Below are 25,860 nucleotides of genomic sequence, written 5' to 3' on the forward strand. Positions count from 1 at the left end.
TAAGGAAGTGAAGGTGATGAGCCCTGGGGATGGCCAGGCAGCTGCTCCAGACATAATCCCTGACAAGGGGCACCAAGCTCTCTCATACTCAGGGGCTACAAGATTCCCATATAATAGGAGGGAGGAGCCAGGCTCATGAGCCCAACAGATAGGGAGGTCATCTGAGCATGATTCATGGGGCTTCAGAAAGAGTGCTGGAGCACCTGAATTGGACCATCTGTATGATGTTGGACAAGTCATTCACTTCTCTGAGCCCCTGTTTGTGTATCTAGGAAATGAGAGATGGAAGTTGATGACTTCTGAAGTCCCCTCCCACTCCCAAACTATGCTCCTATGATTCATTCACTCACTGTTTGACCAGATGACTTCTGAAGGCCCTTCCAGCACTCAGTCTGTATCCTTGATGCCTCTGCTTACAAGGTCATTGCCAGGACTGTCCTTGACAATACCTTCTAAGCCACTTTCCTTCTCTCTCTCTCTCTCTCTCTCTCTCTCTCTCTCTCTCTCTCTCTCTGGGATCCTGGAGGGCAGAGATCTTTTACACTGTGTCACTACAGGCAAGGCAAGTGACATCTCTAGACTTCAGTCAAATGGGAACTGTAATACTGGCCTCCACCTACTAGGTTTATTGTGAGGATGAAAAAAGCTAGAAGATGTGGCACAGACACCTACACCAATGTAAACAATCATTATAATTAACTACCAAAGTGTTAGAAAGGATGATGTGATGGCAATGATGGGGACAATTAGGCTTCAGAAGAGGAAAGACTTGGGAAGAGATGACTTTAAAGGGATGTGGCAGCACCTCCAGAGAGGTTCTTGGTGCCTGATAGAGCACCCACTGTTGAGATCCTGTGAGGCCCCACGCAACACTTTCCACTGCAAGTAAAAGAGGTCTGTTTTTATTGGTCATCTCCCTCAGAAGCACCTGGCTGTGATAGGGGGCCCAAGCAGAGAGTGAGGAACAGCTTTGCATGTGCTCCCACGATCTTGTCGTGGAAATGTCTTTGGCAGGCAGGAGATTAATGACCAAGAACTCCATCCATCTGTTAAGGAACTCCTAGAGGAGAAGGCTGACTGAATGGCTGAAAAGTCATCGTCTTAAAATCAGAGAACTGGGGAGGAGAGCAACACAGCACTGGGGAACAAATAGGCACCAAGGGCATACCTGGATAGGAAAGAGACAAATTATGAGAATTAGGGGATCATTAATCTCTAATGGCTGTGCTCATCTACACCCCCACTTGTCCCATAAAGAACTCTTTGACTATAATCCTCATTTATAACCCTCAAACTCAACATCCAATTAGGAGGGGATTGGATTGACTGAGACTAGGCAAGAGACAATCCAGTAGGCTCCATCCATCCCTAGCCCAAGTGTGTTTGGGGCTGAAGAATCCATTGTTCTTCGGGGCTAGTGGTTCAAATCATTGGCTTCAGATTTCCATCCTAGAGAGGGTCTATGGGCATGGCAAGCTAGGCCTATGGCACTGTAGCTAGAAATGGGAGCAGAATCCAGGTCTTTGGACTCTGGGGAATCTTTCCACTTTGGCCCTGGGTTCAAACTTCCTCTCCGTCACTTACTACCTATGTAAACCTTGGGTCTCAGTTGCCTTATCTGTAAAACGAGAGGGTTGGAATAAATGATTTCTGAGGTCTCTTGCAGTTCCAGGTCTAGCCTTCTATGATTGATGAAGTGGGCCATGATCTACCCTTGGGAATCTCCCACTCTACCCTGTCCTTAACTTCATAGGTAAGCACCATCAATCAACAAACCACTGGAACCCACCCTCAGGAAACCTAACCCTCTGAGAAGCTCCTCCCAGGACTAGCATTGTCAGCACAGTATCAGGAACATGTCAGGTGCCTAATAAATGCTTTTTGAGTCCTTGTCAAAAAGGATCCTGCCTAGATAGGCAGAGGTAACTCAGCCTTGTGGGAGAGGGGAGCAGGCTGTGCCGCCCAGACTTGGGCTCAGGGAGCTGTCTTCAGTACTTACCCCTAGAGTAGGCTGCAAGGGCGTTTCTGCTGTCGGGTGGGCTGGGGGCAAAGGACAGCCCGGATGGCCTCATCAAAGACAGTTTTCAGGCCACGCTGAGTGAGGGCAGAACACTCCAGATACTTTACAGAGTCTGGTGGAGGGGGGGGGGGAGAGGGAGAGAAAGAGAGAGAGAAAAAAAAGAGGAGAGAGAGAGAATGAACCAGGGTATTAGTACTTCATAACCATCAGAGTGGACAGGAGACAGATGAAGGAAAAGCAAATCACAGAATCCTAGATTGTGAGCTGGAATGAACCTCAGAAACCATGTAGACCAACCCCTTTACTTTACAGATGAAGAAACTGAGACCCAAAGAAGTTAAAGGGGACACACTCTGGTTACAAGAAGAGATATAAGAGGTACTTCTCTCTACTACTTTGAAGAGGTGGAAGGTCTACAGTTGTGGAATATTGTATATATCTTCAGATTTTTTCAAAGTATTGATCAATTTTATTATTTTTCTCTTTAAAAATATTCTTTGGGGGCAGCTAGGTGGCGCAGTAGATAAAGCACCAGCCCTGGATTCAGGAGGACCTGAGTTCAAATCCAGCCTCAGACACTTGACACTTACTAGCTGTGTGACCCTGGGCAAGTCACTTAACCCCCATTGCCCCGCAAACTAAATAAATTATATATAAATTATATAAATCATCATATATGAATATATATATATTCTTTGTTATATGGATTGATCTTTGGAAAGAAGGAGGGAGAAGGATATATGCGGAAATTTAAGTGATGTAAAGATATCAATAAAAGTCTTATTTTAAAAAGCAATAATAATTATAATAATTATAGCTAGCATTTATATGATGAGTTACAGTTTGCAAAGCACTTTTAAAATATCTCATTTTAGCCTCACAACTTTAAGAGATAGGTACAATTATTAGTATCTATTTTATAGATGAGGAAACTGAGGCACAGAGATTAAGTGATTTGCCTAGGGTCATGCAGTTTATACGTTTCCGAGTCTGAATTTGAATACAGGTTTTCCTGACTCCAGATCTAGCCCTTTATCTACTGGGACATCTAGCTACCTGTGTTATTTGTTTAAGATCACATAAGTAATAAGTGGTATTCAATCTCAGATCTTTTGCTCCTCCCATTGTACTATGGTGCCCCTCCCCACCTAGGATAGGTAGAAATTAGGTCAAGCAATTTTAAACAATAATTGATACTGATGACCATCAAAAATCCAGAGGGAGAGGTCACAGAGTTGCAGAATCCCAAAGTCAAAAAAGGGATGGGGAACATATTACCTATCAAAGTAGCTCCTCCAACTTTTGAACAGTTTTAATTATTAGGAAATCCTTCCTTTGATCAAGTATCATGTACATAGCAACACCATATCATAAATATCAATTAAATTGATTTGGAAATATGGAACCAGGGCAGCTAGGTGGCGCAGTAGATAGAGTACTGGCCCTGGAGTCAGGAGTACCTGAGTTCAAATCAGGCCTCAGACACTTAACACTTACTAACTGTGTGATCCTCGGCAAGTCACTTAACCCCAATTGCCTCACTAAAAAAAGAAAGAAAGAAAGAAAGAAAGAAAGAAAGAAAGAAAGAAAGAAAGAAAGAAAGAAAGAAAGAAAGAAAGAAAGAAAGAAAGAAAGAAAGAAAGAAAGAAAGAAAGAAAGGAAGGAAGGAAGGAAGGAAGGAAGGAAGGAAGGAAGGAAGGAAGGAAGAAAGGAAGGAAGAAAAAGAAATATGGAACTTCAGAGATCTAAGGAACATCAGTGGTCATGGAGCATAAGCTGTACCTGAGAATAAATCCCCTCTACAGCATTCCTAGGAAGTGATCATATGGCATCTCCTTGAATACCTCCAATGATGGAAAACTCACTACCTCACAAGGCATTCTTGTCTACCATTAAAATGCTCTGATTATTAGGAAGTCTTTCCTTATGTTGGGCTGAGATTGGTCTCTCTGCAATTTATTATTCCTAGTTCTAACCTTTCAAGACCAAAAAGAATTCATCTGACACTTCTCCATGACCAACTATTTTTAAACTTTCACTTTTTTTTTTTTTTGGCGAGGCAATTTGGGGTTGTGACTTGCCCAGGGTCACTTAAGTGTTAAGTGTCTGAGGTCGGATTTGAACTCAGGTCCTCCTGACTCCAGGGCCAGTGCTCTATCCACTGTGCCACCTAGCTGCCCCTGGTTTTTTAAAAATTATTTATTCTAAACCTAATAAACACCAAAGAAAATGGGCATTTCTTTATATAATGGAAGATGCTAGTACATGAAACTGAAACTCTATTAGGAACCATCTGCTTTTCTTTCAAGTATGTAATAGTTTCTATTTTATTTTATTTTGACACCACTCCTATAGACAATGAGAGGATCTAAGCCCCTCCTCAAAGAAGATTTGGAGTCAAAGGAGCTGTGTTTGAAACTTACCTTCCTGAGCCTGTTTCCTCATCAGTAAAATGAGGGGGTTGAACTAGATGGCTTCTAGAATTCCATTGAGCACCACATAGATTGAAGGACTACCCACTTTCTGCCCAGCCCAGAAGGTCAAAATCATCAATAAGTATGTGTTACAATTATCCCCATTTGACATGTGGAGAAACTGATGCTTATCAAGGTATAATGATTTGCCCAAGGTCACACAGATAGTAAATGTCTAAGGCTGGATTTGAACTCGAGTCTTCTTGATTACCTTTGGCTCTCACAGAGATGTGCTGGAGCCAGCTCTAAGCAGCTTTTCAGTGCTGATGGATACATATTCAGTGGGAGCTTTTATACAAATGCTACAAGTCAAGCCTTGATTTCCTGTTTTGCTGATGGTCTAGACTTAAGAAAGTGATGGTGATTTTTTTTTTCAGGGCAGTGAAGGTTAAGTGACTTTCCCAGGGTCACACAGCTAGTAAGTGTCAAGTATTTGAGGCCAGATTTGAACTAAGGTCCTCCTGAATCCAGGACCAGTGCTTTATCCACTGCTCCACCTAAAGCTGCCCCCCTGAAAATGTTAATAATATAAATTAAATTTACAAGTGTCTTGTGTGTAATTCTTTTTTTCCAGGAGAGGTGGTTATTAAATATTCACCACCACACCCCCGATTCTCTATCCACTATGCCACTCTCTGTGAAGAACGCTGGGATTGGCGTCAAGAGATCTGGGCGGCTTGAATCCATATTGTGGATTTCAGATCTGTCACTTACTGGCCATGAGTCCCTGGGCAAGTCACCTTACTGCCCTAACCTCAGTTTCCTCATTTGTGAAGTGAATCCATTGGCATTTGTCTGGCCAGTGGTGTCATGGAGTATGGGGTGGGGGAGTACATGTTCTGGGAACCCAGAAATGTGTCTTTGAAATGGAAATGAACCCCAGGGTAACTCAGCTGAGGTGAGGGCAGCAAAGCCTTTAGAGGAGGCTCAGAGAGAAAGAAACTTCAGCTCTACTAATGATGCCCATTACTCAGAATAGAGTGAGAAAAGCACAGTTTGGAATTAATTCAGATTGCCCATCATTTAACAATTTGAACTCAGTTAAGTCATTTCTCTTTCCTAGACATATTTTTTTTACATGTAAGATTAGGGAATTGAACTAATCTCTACCATTCTCTTTTTTTGTTTGTTTGTTTTTGTCTTTTGGGGCAATGAGGGTTAAGTGACTTGCCCAGGGTCACACAGCTAAGTGTCAAGTGTTTGAGGCCAAATTTGAACTCAGGTCCACCTGAATCCAGGGCTGGTGCTTTATCCACTGCACCACCTAGCTGCCCCTAACATTCTCTGTTCTAACCCCCACCCCCAGCTCTGATGTTCCTTGTTCTAAGATTACTCCAAGCTCTGACATTCCTTGTTCTTTTTTAAATTATTTTTTTTGACGTTCCATATTCTAAGCCCCCTCCCAGCTCTGACAGTCTATGTTCTAAGCTCCATCTCAGCTTTGACATCTGTTCTAAAAATTCCAATTCTCACATTTTTTATTCTAAGGCCCTTCCCAGCTCTTACATTCTGTCTTAAGGTTCTTCCTAGTCCTAATATTTGATAATTCTACCAGAGATGTAAAAATGCTAAAAAAAAAAACACAAGAATTTTTTATTTAGATGATTCCCAAGCATCTCTCTAAAAAACTTGGGTTCCAATACAAGGTCTCCTCTTTGCTTCCTGTGAAACCTCAGGCAAATGATATTCTCTCTGAATCTCAGTTTCTCAGTCTGAACAATGAGAAAATTATTGGAGGTGACCTCTAAGGCCTTTTGTAGTCAAGATCTAGGATCCTCTCTGTCAGTCAACCTGAGCTGGCCAGGAAGACAGTAAGCCCCCCAAAGCCAGGGAGAATGTCCTTTCCTTATTCTACCAGCCCACAGCACGTAGGAGAGTGTTCATCATTTCTCTTTCAAATCTGCCGGGAATGTATCCTGGCTTCTGTTTGTGTCTGCTCTCCTCATTCCTTAAGCTTCTCCACTCTCCCTTCCAACCTTATCGCTGCTGCTATTCCCCCGAGAAAGTCATCAGTCAGGTGGACTGGTGCAACCAAAAGAAGAGAATGCACAGTGACCAGGCCAAGTCCTGGGCATGGCACAGCTACAATGGGAGAGGAGCCAAGGGATCATCACCAACAGGAGCAAGTCCCAAGAGTAGATGGCCCAGGGCTGAGCCCCCCAGATTAAGCTAGCTGTGAGGGGAAGAGAACAGGAAGTTGTGGTCTCTTTTCCTGTTAAAGAGAGAAGAGATGTGGAGGCCTCCCACTCTGAGGACCCTCCCAGTTCCGGCCGGAGGAAGGAGATGGTGAAGTCAGAGACAGACTGTGAGAGTGGGGGTTGGGAGGTCAGGGCTTCTATGTGGCCACAAGGGTGTCAAATGAAACAGGCAGGGTGTCAGAGCCCAAGGGGAGCAGAGAGTCAGGGCACCTGAGGGCAGGGCCAAACTTCCTCTTGAATCTGCCTTTGAGAAGAGCTCTTCTGGGCTTGAGGCAAAAGCCTGGGTCCAAACCAGACTCTATCACTTTGTGGCCATGGATTAGTCACTAAACCATTCTAAATCTTGGTTTCTTGATCTAGAAAAGGGGGCTGATAGACATATAATACCCGTCACATGTACCCCACAGGTTAGTTGTGAGGCTCCAGTGTTGTAAGTTCTATAAAGCTCTTACAGAAATCCATAAATGTCAGCTTGAAGAACTTTTCATTGGAACTAGGCAGGGAGATCCCAGTAAGGAAAATGCCTTTATCAATGGATCTTGCACACATCATATATAGTCTTAGGGAATTAGATGGGGCACTGAAGGGGGCGTGCCAAGTTCACACAGTCAGCTTGTATCAGAGACAATACTTGAACCCAGTCTTCCTGGCTCCAAGGCCTTCTGATTCCCTGGCTGGTGGTAGTAGTAGTAGTAGTAGTAGTAGTAGTAGTAGCAGCAGCAGCAGCAGCAGCAGTGGTAAAAGAAGAAGTAGTAGTAGTTGTAGAAATAGTAGTAGTAGTGGAAGTAGTAGTAGTAGAAGAAGAAGGAGGAGGAGAAGAAAGAAGAAGAAGAAGAAGAAGAAGAAGAAGAAGAAGAAGAAGAAGAAGGAAGAGGAGGAGGAGGAGGAGGAGGAGGAAGAAGAGGAGATGGGGTGGTAGTGGTGGTGGTGGCTGCGGCCAGGGCAGAATCAAAGAACCTTAGAACTGAAGAGGACTCTAGGACCGTCTAGTTCTTGACTAGTCCCAGCTAAGAATTCCCTCTTCTACTTTCCCAACAAGTCATTGCCCAGCCTTTTCTTGTGAGCCTTCCCTGAAAGGAGGAGCCTGCCTTCCGTGGCTCCCATTTGACATGAGGGCAGTTTTTATTAGGAATATTTTCCTGCCTTCAGATGAAATGTTCTCTGGAGCTTCCAGTTCTGTCCTCTGGGATCAAAAAGAATGAGATTCATTGCCCCTCTCCACAATGGCCCTACAAACACTCAAATCTATAGAGATTATATCTCCCCTGAATCTTCCCTTGGGGATAAGCAATCCTAGCTCCTTCATCTGATACTCAGATCTCATGCTCTCAGAGTCCTTGGCCACTCTGCCCCTCCCAGCTTGTCATTATCCTTCCTAAAATGGGACACCCACAATGATCTCAGTATTTTAGATGGCTACCAAGGTGTGATTTCCATCATCTTTGTCTTGGGCACTCTGCCTCTGCTAAGGCAACATGAACCTGCATTAGCTTTGGGGGCTGCCGTGTCACAGCACTGACTGCTAACACCGGTTTGGATGTTGTATTGTGTTGTTGTGTTATATTGTATTACGCTATGTTGTGTTATATTATATTGTGTTACATTATATTACATTGTTCATGTTACATTCTACATTCTATTGTATCTTCTTATATATCATATCCTATCCCATCATATATTTTATTATGTCTTATCTTGTGTTGTATTATTATATTTTGTTACATTATATTCTATCATATCATCTTGCATTATATGGAATTCTATTGTATTGCACCGTTACATACATAATCTTATATATTTTATCTCATTATGTTATGATATATAATATTATATATTAGGTTAGGTTTTGAAGTATATGATATGATACTATATTTTATTTTACTATATATACTACATGTTTCCACTTAAGGACTGCAATCACTGAGTTTGGGGACTGGGTTTGAAGTTTTGTTTTGTGTTTTTGGTCTTTGTATCCCAAGCATAAATACTTGGCATATAGTAGGTGCTTAATAAATGTTTCTTTTCTTTTTTTTTCTTTTGTTTTTAGTGAGGCAATTGGGGTTAAGTGACTTGCCCAGGGTCACACAGCTAGTAGGTGTTAAGTGTCTGAGGTTGGATTTGAACTCAGGTACTCCTGACTCCAGGGCCAGCGCTCTAATCCACTGCACCACCTAGCTGCCCCTTAATAAATGTTTCTTGACCCATTGATTGAGCTTGTAGCTCAGGACTATCTCCTTTCTGCCTTTCCTGCACCCCCTCCTCTGATCCTAGACCACCCAGAACCCATCTGAGGTAATTTACTACTCAAAAGACCTAGAGGAGACGAGAGTCACCAACTCTATTCTTCTGATGAGATGGAAGATCGCTAGGCCTTAACATCAGCCACTGCATTCTAAGGGCCTTCCCATTTTCCCTGCTTCTATTCCCTCCAGATTCAAAGTCGCTGAACTTCCTTTTATGTGTTATCTATTCCAACATGAGTGTGAGCTCTTTGAGGACAGGGAATATCTTAATTTTTTCTATCTATATCTTTAGTGCTTAGCGCAGTGCAGGTCATATAATAAGTGATTAGTCAATACTTCATTCATTCATACAGGAGAGGTCACCAAGCAAAGAGAGAAGGAAAGAGAACCCTAAAATCACAGAATTCAAGTATGAAAGTGACCTCACAGGCCCCAAACCCTCATTTCTAACATTCCTGACAGGAGGTTAACCTCCCTACCCCAATTAGTGCCTTCCTCTGAGAAGACTGCACATTTGTACTGCATCTATCTTTTATGAACATAGGTATTTGGATATTATCTCTTCTGTTAGACTGTAAACCATTTGAGGGGAGGGACCATAGTCTTGCCTTTCTCTGTATCCTTAGTACTTAGCATAGTGCCTGGTATATAGAAAGTGCTCAATAAATTTTTATTGACTAACTGATTGATGATGTTTAGTGAGAAGGAACTCAAGGTGGCTGTCACTGATTATTAGAAAGAGCTTCCTTTTTCTCTCTGTCTGTCTGTCTCTGTCTCTGTCTGTCTGTCTGTCTCTGTTTCTCTCTCTCTCTCTCTCTCTCTCTCTCTCTCTCTCTCTCTCTCTCTCTCTCTCTCTTTCTCTCTCTCTCTCTCTCTCACCAGAATCATCTCAGGATAACATCATTGAATGAAGCAGAATATCAGGAGACCTTCATTTAGGAACCGAGTCCTCAGGGCATGCCCAAGCCTTCATCTGCACCCACCCTGCTAGCCACTGTCTGAAACCAAGAAAGAGGGTTTCCCTTGTGTGGGAAGATCACCTCTCCTCCCTCCTGCTTTCCCCATCCTCCAGAGTGAAAGGAAGGAATAAGTATTTATATAATACCTACTAGGTTCCCAGCATTGTGCTAAGTACTTTTTTTACAAATAATATCTTATTGGAGTCCCACAACCAGCCTGCTACATAGGTGCTATTATCCCTATTTTTATAGTTGAAGAAACCGATGCAAACATAGGTTAAATGATTTTCCCAGGGTCATACAGCTAGTAAATGATTGAGGTCAGATTTGAACTCAGGTATTTCTGACTCCAGGCCCAGTGCTCTATCTATTGTAACACCAGTGGCTTCTACTGAAGTAGAGAGTACTAGGCACTGGAAATAAAAAGACAAAAATGATGGTCCCTTGCTCTCAGATCTCCACTGCCAGGTCACAGAACTCTTACCAATTTCCTTGGCAAGTGCGAGGCCCTGTGGATATGTGATGGGTGTTAGCTTCTTCTCCTTCAATTTCTCGATGGTGTCCTTGTCATCACGAAGATCCAATTTGGTGCCCACAAGGATGATGGGAGTGCTGGGGCAATGATGCCGAACCTCAGGGTACCACTGGGAAGGGAAGGGGCCAGCAGAAAGGGAGAAGAGCCACAAAGTTAAGGGGGAGTTGGGCAGAAAATCAAAATATCCATCCTAGGGTACTCTTCCCCCCACCAACCACCATTGGTTACCCATTATAACCACCACTATTCAAAGCTGTCCTTATAGGGGGAGGTGGATGGAGCTGCCCAGTGCCCTTCCCCAAAGCTTCCATTCCCCTTTTGCTGAATGTCCCAAGCACTCACTCACCTTTGCACGAACATTCTCATATGAGGCTGGACTCACAAGGGAGAAGCAGATCAAGAAGACATCCTGAGAAGAGAGGAGAGGAAGGGTACAGAAGTGCAAAGTGGGAGCCAGACTAGGAACCCTCATTTCCTCAAGCTATATACCTTATGACTCTCATGCATGGATTGAACAACTCGGGAGAAGGTTGAAGGCATTTGTATATATACCACAAGAAAGAGAAATGCAATGTTGGCTGGCTAATGCGTGCTACCCACCTGTTACTTAACACCTTTCATTTACTCCCAACCCACCCCTCATCCATTATATACCATCTATTAATCACCTGCCTTAAAGCAACCCATCAATAAGCATTGAATAAGCACCTACTAGGTGCCAGTCACTATTATGGGTACTAGGGAGACAAAGAGAAAGAATTCCCACCTTTAAAGAGTTTACATAGTACTGGGGAAAATACACTTCATTCATAGAGAAGTAAATAGAAGATATAGACCCAATACATATGAAGTATTGTTAGGGGGTAGAAGAAAGCAACACTGACAAGTGGGGACTCTGGATTTTAACTGGTGAAAGTCAAAAGAGAAGGGGTACTGTGGGCATGGGGGACAGCTTGGTCAAGGGGCCAGAGGTGGGAGACAAATGCCTTGTACAGAGAATAGCCAATAAAACAGTCTGGCTGATGCATAGAATGTGTGATCATTTATCCCCCACCGACACTTCACCCATGACCCACCATTCACTACTCACCAACCATCCTCCGTTCACTCATCCACTATCCTGCCTTTACCTATCACCCATAATTCATGTATCAGCCACCATTCACCATTCATCCACTATCTTTACCTATTTACCTTTCACCCATGGTTCATCCTTTATCTATCAGTTGTTATTCACCCTTCATCCATCATCTGCCCTCTACCCATCAACTGCCCTTTACCCCTCCCCCACTATCTTCCCATCATCCATCAGCCACCATTCATTCAGCAATTTTCCTTCTCCTGTCACTCACCACCTACCTATAAGCCCCCATTCCTTCACCATCCACCCTTTACCTATCATCAATCATTTACCAATCCCTCATCATCCAGCTTTCCCTCACCTGCCATCTACACATCAAGCATCATTCCTCCATCTTTCACCGATCAGTCACCATTCACTATTCACCCTTCACCCCTATCCTTTACCTCTTAACAGTCATCTACTCTTTACCCAGCATCCATTCTTTTGCTATTTAGCCACTGTGTTTTATTCACCCACCATCCCTCATGTGTGCCATTTTTATCTTCGAGGGAGAGAGGGGCTCTGAGGATCGAAGGGTTCATTTAATCTCTGGAGACTACACTATTTCATGCATGGCCTCCTGGCAAACATATAGAGCTGCTAGTCTGAGGAATGCCAAGATAGGAAACCATCACATTTCATGCCTCCTCACCCCCAAAGAAAATGTCCAAGTCAGGTACCAGTGGGCTTCCTGGGGCTGGAGTGGAGTCAGTAGTCTCCACAACAAGGACAAAGCTCCTCAAATTTCTCATCAGCACCCCTGAGCTATCCAGCCCTTTGGATAGCAGGGAAGAGGCTGAGGAATTCATATTGAAGGTAGCCCTGTCAATCACCCATGAGAGAAGGGAAAGAAGAAGACACCACTTGCTTGTGATTCACCTTCTTCATTCCAATGCTGAAGAAGAGTGAGGGAGACAAGACAAGAATCAGAATCCAGAGAGAGGGAGGCAGGGAACCTGGGAAGAGAACAAGATAGAACTTACTGTTTGGGGATAGGAGAGAGGCCGAAGACGGTCGTAGTCCTCCTGCCCAGCTGTATCCCACAGTCCCAGGTTCACTGGTTTGCTGTCAACCATCACATTGGCTGAATAGTTATCAAACCTGAAATTCAAGAGGAAGAGAAAATGAAGAAATATGTACTCAATGGCTTCTGAAAATTGAAAATGTTAATGTCGAAGGGAAAGGTTGAGGCACAGGGAAGAGTAGGTTGAAGGACCAAGAGTTAGAAAAATTAACTTCATCATTTTGTAGAGGAAGGAATTGAGGCTCAGAGAAGGAAGTGACTTAGCTGAGGACACACAGCAAAGGGAAGTTAATGTAGTACAATAAAAAGAAGAGTCAAGAAGCCTGGGTTCAAAGCTTACCTCTGCATGACCATGGGCAAAAGACTTCCCCCTGGACCTCAGTTTCCCCATTTGTAAAATTAAGGAGTTGGACTAGATGGCCTCTGAGCTATCTAGCCTTTCCAACTCTAAATCTATGATCATTTTGTGACTCAGTTTCCTCCTCTGTAAAATGAGAAGGTCAGACTCAATGACCTTGAAAGGACTTTCCAACCCTAGAACTCTGACCCTAAATAGCAGTGCTGAGATTTAAACCTGCCTCCTTCTACTCTAAATCTAGTGTATTTTGCACTACCCCATATTGTTTCCTGGCTTGATTAAAATGGGGAGATACTTTCTCCTTTTCCTATTCATCCTAGACCCAGGCAGACAGGGTCCATAGCTCTACCTATCAGACAGATAGGAATATTGAGGCACAAGGAGGCTATGAAGACTGTGATATCACTGAGCAAGGGCAATGAAGAAGTCAAGCCTGGGGACTGAGGCATACACATCATGGGATGTCTTCCATCAACATTCAAGGCATAGTAACTATGGCTTTGGACATGTAATCAGGCAGATCATTTTTCAAATCCCACCTCAGACACTTACTAGCTGTGTGATCCTGGGCAAGTCACTTATCTTACCTGAGCCTCAGTTTCCTTCGCTATAAAATGAGGAATTTGGACTTGATGGCTTCTAAAATGCTTTTTATTTTTAAATTTAGGAACCTGTTCAGCCCAGATTGGGGCAGGGAAGGAGACTGAGTGACTCCTGTTGAAGGCTGTCCTATCATAATGTAAATATTTCAACTCTATCCATCTTCTGAAGCCTAACTCAAATGCTACCTTCTCCAGGAAGCTTTCCTTGATCTCCATAGGCCTTTAAGGATTTTATCTCTTAGACTTCACATAGCCCCTTGAACCTTACCTGTCCCCCTAAGAGACCAAGTCACTAGCACAGGGCAAAGTTTGCCCTCTCCCTGGAAAAGCATATGCTGTGCAAGTCTCTCAAAGTCAACTTTTCATTAGGCTTTATTCAAAAAATCATAACATCAGAGGAAGGAAAGCCAGACTCCCACCGTGCTCAGACCCCATCAGGAACACTGCTTCGAGCTTGGGGGAGCCACATCTGGGGAGCTTCACTGACAAGCCAGAGCAAACAAAGACACGGGTCATCAATACTGTGGAAGATTGATACATGAGATTGGCAGAAGGAAGGCAGGTAAATGTAACCATGGGTGGATATGGCAGAGTGGCAGATTCCTGTTCACTGGAGGGAAAAGCTGCCTCTCAATTAGAGCCTGCCTAAAGGAGAATGATTGCTTTGGAAGATAGTGAGCCGCCCTTTCCTGTAAGTCTTTAAGAAAAGGTCAACTGGCTACTTGTCAAAGGTATTGTAGAAGAAATGCCTGTTCATTTGGGGGCTGACCTCAAGCTACTTTACCATGCTTACATTCTTTGATGTTTAACCTGGAGAGGAATCGATGTCTTTAAATATTTAAAAGGTAGTCACAGGGAAGATAGATTAGACGTGTTCAGGTTGGCCCCAGAGGGCAAGGAGTTACAGGAAGCCAAATTTCAGCTCTGTGTAATAAAAGACTTCCTAACAATTCAAACTGCCTATGATGGAAGGAGCTATCCCAAGAGACAGTGGGCTCTGTGTGGTCTTCCAGTATTCTCTAAATGAACTTTGATTGGGGATACTTCTTTAGACACAAATTGAACTGGTACCCTCCAAGTTCCTTCCTAAGGCTCAGATTGTGTGGGACAAGACTTGTGATTCTACTGCCATAAAGAGCTCCCTTAGAGAAAGCTCTGCCTACCTAGATTGGCAGCTTCTCTGTTCTGGGAAATTATGAGATGATGTGACTTCCCCAGAGTTGCACAAACAGCATAGATTCAAGGCAGATCTTCCCAACTATATCTATTTTTTGGGTCCAATTAAATGCTCCTTGTCTAGGAAATCTTCTCTGATCTCCATGGACAGTAATGTTCTTGTCCCTCACATAGCCCTTTAGAGGGTTAGACTAGATGGGCTCCGAGGTCCATTCCAGCTCCAGATCTGGGATCTAGGCATGTGATGTTGTATATTATCTATCTGTGTTGGTGCCCTAAAATGATTAAGCCAATTATTGATCATGGTCCATCTGGTCTCCAGATTATACATCATAGAACCAAAGAATCTCAGAGTTAAAGCAAAACTCAAAGACCAACTTATCCAATCTGTACCTGACCAAGAATCTTCTTCCCAACACTTGTGTCAAGTGTCCATACAGCCCCATTCAATTACTGACCTCCCAAAGCCACTCCTTCCACTTTGGGGAAGTTCAGGGGGGTGCTGTCTGCTTGTCTTGGCTCCAGAGAGCCAATTGTTATGTTTTCAGTGTGTGTTCACATGTCAGAATCCAGAAAATCCTACAAATCAGGACTTGATGTATTTAATTTTTTTGGAGGTCAAGTGACTTACCCAGGGTCATGCAGCTAGTAAGTGTCTGAGGTTGGATTTGAACTTATGTACTACCGATTCTAGGACCAATGCTCTATCCACTGCAGCACCTAGCTGCCCCCTTGATTTATTATTTTACCAATTGTCTAGACAAGAAAATGATGGAGGAAATGTTATTTGTGCAGATTAGATTTAGAAGCGTGTCATACATAGCTGGTTGTTAAACATTAACCAAGCACACTCTTGGTTCTTGTTATCAGGAAATGTTTCCTTATATTGAACCAAACTTTTTTTTGTAATTTTCCTCCATTGTCCCTAGTTCTGCTTTCTGGGGACAATTAAAACAAACCTGATCCTTGTTCATAAAGTCATACATTTGGGACTAGAAGGATTTAAGAGACCATCAAGTACAACCTTACTCATTTTACATATCAGGAAACTGAGGTACAGAGAGGTTGAGTGATTTGTCCAAGGTCATATAGATAGTTGGTGGCAGACCTAAGATTTGAATTCAGGCCTTAGCTCTCCAAGTTCAGTGACCTTCCCATTAAAATTGGTCTTTTCCAGGACTCAGCCCAGTGCCTGACACACAGTAGGTACTTAATAAATGTGTATGGATTGACTGATGCCACAACACACTGTGTCTCACTCTACCCAATACCCCTTCAAACCCTTCCCTTCCCTTCCCTTCCCTTCTCTTCCCCAAACCAAACATCCTCAGCTGCTTTCCTAAATTGTTCAGCCAGAAATGAATAGAATCTTGAAGGTGCAGTCAGACCAGGGCAGAGGACAAGGAGCCTGGGGCTTCCCTTGCTCTAAATTCTCTGCACTTAGGTCTTAAAGTTAGCCACTGACAGCAATGCTAAGAGATTGCCCCCTCCCCTCCCAAGGGGGATTCTAGTGTTAAAGAAATATTAATGATATTAATACTTCACACTTCCAGGATGCTTTCAAGGTTTCAAAGGGCTTCCCCCCAACAACCTGAGCCCCTTGGGGATTTCTCAACCATGTTGATTAGCACAGGACCAGAAAGGAATTGCTGTGCAGTCTTTGCTAAACCTGCCCCCTCCTTTCTCCATTCTACTTAGTACCATAAACTTAGAGATAGAAAGGACCACCTAGATCATGTCACCCAAAATCCTCATTTTACAAATGAGGAAAATGAGGCTCAGAGAGTGAAGTGACTTGCCCAAGGTCACCAAGCTAGTAAATGGAAGATCTAGGATTTGACCTCTGACTCCACACCCAGCATTCTTCCTATTCTACCACTCATGGGAACATCTGGGGGCACCTGACCACAAAGCAGTGCAATTCATTTCTATTCAATTCACATTTTTAAGCCCCTACTGTGTACACAGCAAATGGAGAACAGCCACTAGATTTCTATGGTGCCTTCCTTGTATTTTGTAAGATCATAGGAGTCACAGTTGACAGAGACCTTAGAAAGCATCTATTCCAACTCCCTTGTTTACTAAATGAGGAAACTGAGGCCCACTATGGTACAATGAAAAAAAAATACCCTCTAATGTTGGAGTTAAAAGACCTGAATTCAACACTGGGCTCTGCTTTACCACCTGTGGGACCTCAGGCAAAGTTACCTCATTGATCTGGGCCTCAATTTTCTCACCTGTAAAATGAGATATTGGGCCCAGATGCCCTCTAAAGGTCCCCATCAGCTTCTGTCCTAAGATCCCTTAGCACAGATGTCATGGTAGAGGTGACAATCCTTTCACATGTATAGCTTATCTTCCCAAATAGAGTATAAGCTTCTTGTGGTCAAGGGCTGTGTCTTACCAGCTCTGTCTCCCCCACAATAGAGCTTACTTTTTTTTTTTGGTGGGGCATTGAGGGTTAAGTGACTTGCCCAGGGTCACACAGCTAGTAACTGTCAAGTGTCTGAGGCCAGATCTGAACTCCGGTCTTCTTGAATCCACAGCTGGTGATTTATCCACTATGCCACCTAGCTGCCCCCTAAGCCTAGAGCTACCTTACCTTCAAAGTTTTATCCCAAAGCACCCTCTTCCATGTCTAGTCAAGGTGCTCTATATCTCTCTGTGTCTCTATCTGACTCTCTGCCTTTATCTCTCTTTGTTTCTCTCTGTCTCTTGATATTGCTCTAACTAGTTCTCTTTCTCTGTCTTCTCTCTCTGTCCTCTTTCTTCTCTCTTTCTATCTGTCCTCTCTCTTGTCTCTGTCCCACCTCTCTGTTCACTCACTCTCTCTCTCTGTCCTCTTTCTTCTCTCTCTTTCTATCTGTCCTCTCTCTTGTCTCTGTCCCACCTCTCTGTTCACTCTGTTCTCGTTCTCTCTCTCTCTCTCTCTCTCTCTCTCTCTCTCTCTCTCTCTCTCTCTCTCTCTCTCCCCCCCCCTCTCTCTCCTCTTTCTCCTCTCTCTTTCTATCTGTCCTCTCTCTTGTCTCTGTCCCACCTCTCTGTTCACTCTGTGTTCTCTCTCTCTCTCTCTCTCTCTCTCTCTCTCTCTCTCTCTCTCTCTCTCTCTCTCTCTCTCTCATATCTATAAAATGAAGAGGTCAGCCCAGAAAATCTCTGTGGAGGAAGCCTTTAAAAGTCTCTCTCCATAGAATCCTAGGGTTCTAGATCCAGAGCTGAAAGAGACCTCAGAGGTCATTGAGTCCAACCCTCTCATTTTACAAATAAGGAAACCGAGGCCTGGAGAGGCCATAAGATCCTGGATATAGAGCTAGAAGGGACCCCCAAAGCCATCTAATTCAACCCCATCCCTTTTTCAGATGAGGAAACTGAGGACTGGATTAGTAAAGTGGCTTGTCCAAGGTCTGTAACTGGCAGAAACAGGATTTTGAGCCCAGGCTTCTGACTCTCCCTTCAATCCTATTTCCAATGAAATCACCAAGTGAAATCTGAAAGTTACAGGAGATTCTTGGAGAGAGTAAAACAGGTCTCCCAGGATGGCAGGGCTGTGTGGGCATGTGGTTAGAGACCAAAACCACATACACATCTCTCCATGGCTAAAATCCAAAATGAGGCAGATGCCCACATGACTTGGACGATAGTTTCTCTTCCTCCTCATGCTATTGTGCCAATGTTTACCTGCTTACATGTTGAACTTTCCCCAGTAGAATGTAAGTTACTTGAGGACAGAGGCTGTCTGGTTTTTTATTTGTCTCCCCCGTGCCTCAAACCTAGGAGGGGGATTGATGAATGCTTATTAGATTGGCTTGGATTGACTTGATTTGTATAATAACACTGACATTCCCTACCTCACTGGATTTGTGGAAAGAAGGTGTTTTGTGAAACTTACAGAGCCATTGAAATGGGATCAGTTCACAAGATCATAGGACCATAGGTCTTGAGCTGAGGGGGACTTTACAAGCCATGCACTGCAAACCCTGAATTTTACAGATAAAGAAACTGAGGCCCAGAGAAGAAGAAGTGACTTATCCAAGGTCATACAGGTGGTTGGTAGCAGAAGAGGGATTTAAGCCCAAATTCCCTTGACTCCAAAATCAGCTGCTCTTCCTACTCTATTCCTCTTTCTCTGTTATTTTTTAAAATGGAAGTGATTATTATTAGACTTGTTTGGATTCCCTGGGAACCAGGGAGATGGGGCCTGGGTGTTGGGGTAAGGGTTTCCTTCCTGATAAGACCTCGACGTTGTTCAGAGGCCCTGGGCAAGTCCAGACTCCAGGTCTCCTTGTTTCACAAACCTGAGGAGGATCTTTTTGCTGGGCCCTCAGAGATAAGGGACCTGGGGAAGTGACCAGGTAAAAGTGGGAAAGAGAAGAGCCGGGAAGAAGTGGGTAGGTACAATGAAAGGGTCTGGATTCCGGTGGCTGGGGGAGCCTGGAAATGCTGAGAGGCTCAGTCTTACTCAAGGGGATTTCTCTGACCCACCCTGAAACAGCTGCTATCAGGGACTGGCTGGAGGTAAGGGAGGCTGAGAGGCTGAGGAGGTGAGGGAGACTGAGGGAGATGAGGGAGACTGAAGGAAATGAGGGAGATTGAAGGAGGTGAGGGAGACTGAAGGAAGTGAGGGAGACTGAAGGAGGTAAGGGAGGCTGAGAAAGGGTGAGGGATGCTGAGGGAAGTTGGGGGAGATGAGAGGGGCTGAGGGACGTAAGGGAGGTGAAGGAGGCTGAAATCCTACCTCCTTTCCTCCCTCATTCCTCCTCTATTTTTTGAACTGACACAGAAATATATCCAAACTCACTGACTCCCTCCTTCTCTCCCTCATGTTCACTCTCTGTCAGGCTGTCTGTCTCGTTCTTAGTCTCTCACTTCCTCTAGTTAATGGTGCCTTGCTCTCTGCCTCTGTTCCTCTGTCTCTCTCTGTCTCGATGCCTTCCTTTCTCCCTGACGCATTGTCTCTCTGTTGCTCTTGATGTCTTGTTCTTTCTCACACTTGCTCTGTCTCTGTCTTTTTGTTTCTCTATTTCTCTCTCTATTCTCTATTGCTCTTTCAATGTCTTCTATCTTACCCTGCTTCCCTATCTGTTTTTCTCACATTCTATTTCTCCTTGTCTCTCACTCTGTTTTTCTGTCTCAGTCTTTCTGTACCTCCTTCTCCATGTGTCTCTGTCTCTGTGTGTGTCTCTCTGTTTCTCTCTCTCTGTTTCTTTGTCTCTGTCTGTTTCTCTGTCTCTGTCTCTTTGTCTCTATTTATCTCTGTCTCTCTGTTCCTTTCTGTCTCTGTCTCCGTCTCTCTGTGTGTCTCTGTGTGTCTCTGTCTGTCTATCTGTCTCTCTCTGTCTCTCTCTGTCTCTCCATCCCCACCTCTGCAGGGACAGAACAGAAAAGGAAGGACTATTATCTCACTTGGGTCCATCTCAAGCAGCTCATAGAAACTGGGCACTTCTGAAATCAGTGCCTTCACCTCCCCCCCCCCCCCCCCGTCTCTCCAAGGTCATACCATGATAAAAATATGAAGGGAGGAGATCCGGGTGTTCAGGGTCCCAGGGCTGGCACCCTTTCACAGAAGTGGTACACAGAATGTTTGTCAGCATCTGTTGTACCATGTGATGCAGATTCTACCTCCAGTTCCTCCCTCCTTTGAGGCCCAACCAAAAGACCAACTCAGTGATTTATGAGCATTGTTTAGAGGCCCCGGTTAAGTCCCTACTGTGTACAGCTCCTCTGGAGCTCCCCCTCCCAGCTAGGACCTTTAATTGATGAGAACTGAGAGCCCCCCGCTTCAGGGTCATAGAAGAGGAACCAGTCTGGCATTCTAGGTGAGCCTGAATGGCATTCAGAGGGGGTTGTGCCAGCTACATAATAGGGGGTGGAGAACCCCAGGGCTCTGGGCCCAGCTCAAACATGGGCCAGCAGGGGAAGCAAAACAAAATTCTCTTCTGAGCTTCACTTCAGAGAATCATGGATTCATCGGATCCTAGATCTAGAATAGGAAGGGCCTCAGAGATCATCTATTCCAACCCCTCATTTTATTCCATTTTATTTTTAGTGAGGCAATTGGGGTTAAGTGACTTGCCCAGAGTCACACAGCTAGTAAGTGTTAAATGTCTGAGATCGGATTTGAACTCAGGTGCTCCTGACTCCAGGGCCGGTGCTCTATCCACTGCGCCACCTAGCTGGCCCCCAACCCCTTCATTTTACACAAGAGGAAACTGAGGCCCAGATATCATGGGATCATCAGATCTTATATCTAGATTAGGAAGGGGCTTCAGAAGCCATCTAGTCCAAGTCCTTAATTTTACAGGTGAGGAAACTGAATCCCAAGGAGATGAAGTGAATTGCCCAAGGTCATACAGGGAGTGTAGTATCACAGACGGAATTTGAACTCAGGTCCTCTCAGTCTTCGAATTGAAAAGTTTATCAAGTCTTCCAATACAACACAATGCTGAACAAGAACTTCTTTTGTCCATCCTAGAAAAGCCTTCTATTAAAGACTCTAGTGAGCAGCCCCATTAAATTTTTTCAGGGTCCTAGTTGTTAGAACATTATTTCCTGACAACAAGCCAAAATTTGCTCCCTCTCATCCTTTCTCCCTGGCTCCTAGTTCTACCCTCTGGGACCAAGCAGAAGAAGGCCAATCCCTCTTCCAAGGAGAAAGCTTCAGACACCTGAAATTCATTGTCAGCATCATCTGTAGCATCCATACAATACCTTAAGGTTTGCAAATTGCTTTACAATTTTTTTTTAAGTGAGGCAATTGGGCTTAAGTGACTTGCCCAGGGTCACACAGCTAGTAAGTGTTAAGTGTCTGAGGCCGGATTTGAACGCAGGTCCTCCTGACTCCAGGGCCGGTGCTTTATCCACTGCGCCATCCAGCTGCCCCACTTTACAAATTTTTGATCTGCACAACATGACAAATAGAAACATATAACAAATAACAACACATGTTTGACCCTCACAACATAACAAATAGGTGCTACTACTTTCCTCATTTTACAGATGAGGAAACTGAGGCTGAAAGAAGGTAAGTGAATTGCCCAGTCATACAGGCAGGATCTGAACTCTGGTCACGTGTCCATTGATCTATCTGCTCTGCCACCTAGAGGCCTAAAGTGATATTGAAAAGATGAACACAGTCCTCAGAGGACATGTGGCAAGGCGACTGAGCTGCAGGAACACCAGCTGCTCCCTGGTTCTGGGGACTTTGCCTCTACTAACTCCCCGTACACAAAATGAAGAGGGTTGGACTCAATGACTTCTAGGTCCTTTTCAACTCTGGGTCTATGATCCATTGATTCTCATTTATGAAATAAGGGGGTTGGGCAAACAATTTGGGGACTACTCTGTTCTCGACTTTCTCTCGGCACACTCCTGGTTAGGCATCAGAGGTCAGCTGTAATTGCTTGCTTGTCTAATCCCATTCTGCTCCTCTAGCTTGTTATAGTCATTAAGGGATACATGGCATATATAATGGGCTGCAATTTAACAAGGAATATGTCACTCAGCAGTTCAGAGGAGAGCTAGGGTGACCCTTACCAGCACAAATAACCCACTACAAAATGCCCGCCCAGTGGCCATCCAGTGGCCAGTGGGAGGGACTCTACCACCTGCCAAGGAGCTCGTTCCATTGGGCAGGAGCTTCCTTTGGTTTCTTCCCCTTTCCATCATTTCTGAGTCTGTCTCTCCATAACTGGGTTGCCCTCTGAGGCCAAGCTGACCAAGGCTAATGTCTCTTGCATGCGGCAGCTCTTTAAAACTTAAAAGGCAGTGAGCACATTCCCCAGAGTCCTCTATTTTCTAGAGAAAAAGTCCCCATTTCTTCAACAGACTTATGGCCTGTGGTGTAATCTCAGGGCCTGAAATTCTATCATCCTGGGGCCATCTATAGATTCCAAGGTTTATTAACGTCCTTCTATTGTGTGATGCCCAGAAATGAACACAATGCACTAGATATGGCCTTCCAAGCAGAGGACAAGTAGGGACAGCCACCTCCCGAGTGTCCTATCCACTATTCACTCAAAGCTTCAGAGCTAGAAGGGACGCTAGGAGTCGTCTAGTCCAACTGCCTCATTTTACAGAGGAGAAGAATGGGTTAAGTGACTTATCCAAGGTCACATCAGTAGTGAATGGCAAAGGCCATATTTGAACCCAGGTTTTCTGACTCCAAAGTCAGCATTCTTGACACTATGCCATGCTGCTGCCTCTCTAGGATTCCCTCACCTTCACCCCCACCTCATTTAACAGGTGAGGAAGCTGAAGAGCCCAGAGAGGGTGTCGTGACCTGCCAAGGTCACACAGTTAATGGCAGAGTCAGAATTCGAACTCAGGACCTCTGACCCACTCTCAGTGGGGTTTTCCCACTGTATCATGTGGCATCCCTCTCACTTATTATCTACTGCCTCTCCCCCCAACAACCAACAAACAGAATATATTTTCAGGAAGTAGCCATGATAATCAAGATCTAGGATCTGATTGGAGCTAACAAATGACTGTGCTCCATTTCCATCAGGTGTTAGGCCTACAGACAAGGCCTGAGCTGAGCAAGGTGCTCAATTGCTCTTGTTCATTATAAGGTACAAATCCCTGTTAGTCCTTATTTTCCCCCAGTCAAGTCCCAGATAATCTGGGATGACCTTGGACCAGTCAAATCCCTTCTCTAGGCCTCGGCTTCCCTACCTGCACAATGGACATAATCATCCCCATCACAGTGTCCTGGCTAGAGAGTCAGCCCCAGAGTCAGGAAGACCTGAGTTCTAGTCCTGTCTCTCACACACATGAGCCACGAGACCCTGGACAAGTCATTTCCTCCCAGTGCTCCAGGAAGCCTCCTGAAGTTGTCAGATGCAGAGCAGGTGCCAACCTTCACTGGCAAAGAGAATTTCCTCATCCATTTCTCTACCAATGAAATTTCAGATCCAGCCCCTCTCCCTACCCATCTCACAGGACTTAAATGAGAATCAAATAAGAAAAAAAAAGCATGTAAAAGGTGGCATGATGGATAGAATACATAGTACAGTCAGAAAGACTTGAGTTCAAATCTAGCCTTGGGTCCTTGCTGGCTGTGTGACCCTGGGCAAGTCACTTCACACTATTTGCCTCATCTCCCTCATCTGTAAAATGAGCTGAGAAGGAAATAGCAAACCACTCCAATGTCTCTGCCAAGAAAACCCCCAATGGGGTCATGACTGAACAACACACATTGTAATCATAAAACACTACATAGATGTGAGCGATCATTATAATTAGTATTTGATAATCTTCTGTATCCATGAGTCACTAGTATGGACACTGACCCTACTAAGACAGGTTGCAGTCAATGTCTCTGTTCTCACCCTCTGTAGTTCTTGTCCATAACCTTGCATAAATTCTCTCGGTAGAGAATAGATTCAACAGTCCAGAGACCTTCCATTCCTTTGTCCTTTGTCAGGGAAACTGAGGCAGTGCTTGGTACCATGGTACCTGTTGTCTGTCATTCTCACTAAAGGGTAATGATTATAACTTATATCAATCAGTCACCATTTATTAAGCACCTACTATGCATCAGGCACTGTGCTATGCGCTGGAGATAGAAAGAGCCAAAAAATAGCCACTTCCCTCAAGGGCTTTACAATACGCGATGGCTTACAAAGTCTTTTCCTCAAAAGGACCTTTCAAGGTAGGAAATACATGTATTATTAGACTCATTTTATGAATGTTACCCGAGGCTCATGTAAGAGAAATGATTTAGGATATAACTTAGAGCCAGAAGAAATCTTAGGAATCACCCAGTCCAGTGCCCTCATTTTGCAAATCAGGAAACTGAGACCCAGAGAGGGAAAGTGACTTCTCCATGGACACACAGGAGAAAAGATGGGATTCAAACCCAAACTACGTGGTTCCCAATCCAGGGATTTCTCCATCATGCCTTGCCTCTTGTCCTTACCCAAGGGCACACAGTAACTATCAGACCTGTTTGGTTTTTTTTCAGACCTGTTTTTTTAATGTGGGTCTTTGGACTCTGGGGCCATCATTCTCTCTGGCAGGCCTCCTTTTCTCATTGCACATGCCCTTGATGGAGTCATTGTCATCACCATCTATTAGGGATCTCCCTCTCACATATGGCCATAGTCCTGGCAGAGCCTGTAGGAGATGGAGTGGTTTGAGGAATAAGTTTGTAAGATCATCCATCTGAGCTGAAAGGAACCTCTGAGGTCAGCAAATCTGACTTCCTTCATTTTATAGATGAGGAAATTGAAAGAAGGCAAGTCACTTTTCCAAAGGGTCACAAATAGGAGGGGAAAGGCAGGATTTGAACTCAGGCCCTCTGACTCCAAACCTAGTCTTTTTTCTAGCAGTGATTCCACTTCCAAACCTACCCGACTTCCAGCCACTCGAAAGTCACTTCTGTGACTTTGCACAAGTCAGTTTTCACCGAGTCTCAGTTTCCTCAGTTGTAAAATGAAGGGTTAGTACTAGATAGGGGCCTTGTGACCTTGATGCACCCCCTTGAAAGTCTGATGAAGCCTATGGCCCACTTCTTGGGATCATGTTATTAAATGCTTAAAATAAGAAGCGTAGGATTATGAAGGAGTTCAGTTTTAATGAAATATAGTTAATAAAATCTATAATTAACAAATATATTGATAAATAAACAGAGATGTAAACATGTAACATATATAGGTCAATATATTCGTATATTTTATATAAAGATATCACACATATGGTATCTAGAAATATAATTTATATTCTATGACTATAGCCACATACAATGCATGTTATATATGAATAGTTCACAGAGCTAAGACCCCCTTGACTTGATGTTTCCTCTTCCAACTCTAACAGTCCATGATTCTGTGATGTTGTGACTAAATTAGATGGAAGGAACTGAGGGTCTAGTACAGAACATGCCCCCATACAGTCATGTGACCCTGAGCAAGTGACCTCCTTTCTCTGAACCTCAGTTTCCCTCATTTGTAAAATTAGGGGGGATTGACTAATGTCTGTAGCCCCTTCCAACTCCAAATCATTTGGTCTCCTGGGACCCTCCGCTCAGGCCACTGTAAAGTCAGGGAAGAAAGAGGTTTCAGCAGCTGGAGGGTCTGACAGTTCCTCTCTTCTCCGACCACTCCTCCCAAGGTTCCCTGTCACTCTCCAACCATCTCTCACAATGAC

The 25,860-nt window shown here is 44.2% G+C and overlaps 1 protein-coding gene across 1 annotated transcript in view; it reads right to left on the minus strand.

The window, feature by feature from the left end:
- Positions 1 to 880: 880 nt before the first annotated feature.
- The window catches only part of RAC2 (Rac family small GTPase 2), a 34,021-nt gene continuing 9,041 nt past the window's right edge, over positions 881 to 25,860 (minus strand). Inside the window, exons 3-7 of the mRNA XM_043967099.1 lie at positions 12,536 to 12,653; positions 10,776 to 10,838; positions 10,379 to 10,538; positions 2,000 to 2,132; positions 881 to 1,168 (exon numbers count right to left, since the gene is read on the minus strand). Of these exons, the coding sequence (XP_043823034.1) occupies positions 2,002 to 2,132; positions 10,379 to 10,538; positions 10,776 to 10,838; positions 12,536 to 12,653 (472 nt within the window). The 3' untranslated portion in view covers positions 881 to 1,168; positions 2,000 to 2,001. The remainder of the gene's footprint in view (positions 1,169 to 1,999; positions 2,133 to 10,378; positions 10,539 to 10,775; positions 10,839 to 12,535; positions 12,654 to 25,860) is intronic.

This window comes from Dromiciops gliroides, chromosome 5, assembly GCF_019393635.1.
Source record: "Dromiciops gliroides isolate mDroGli1 chromosome 5, mDroGli1.pri, whole genome shotgun sequence".
In the NCBI taxonomy this organism is placed as follows: Eukaryota; Metazoa; Chordata; class Mammalia; order Microbiotheria; family Microbiotheriidae; genus Dromiciops; species Dromiciops gliroides.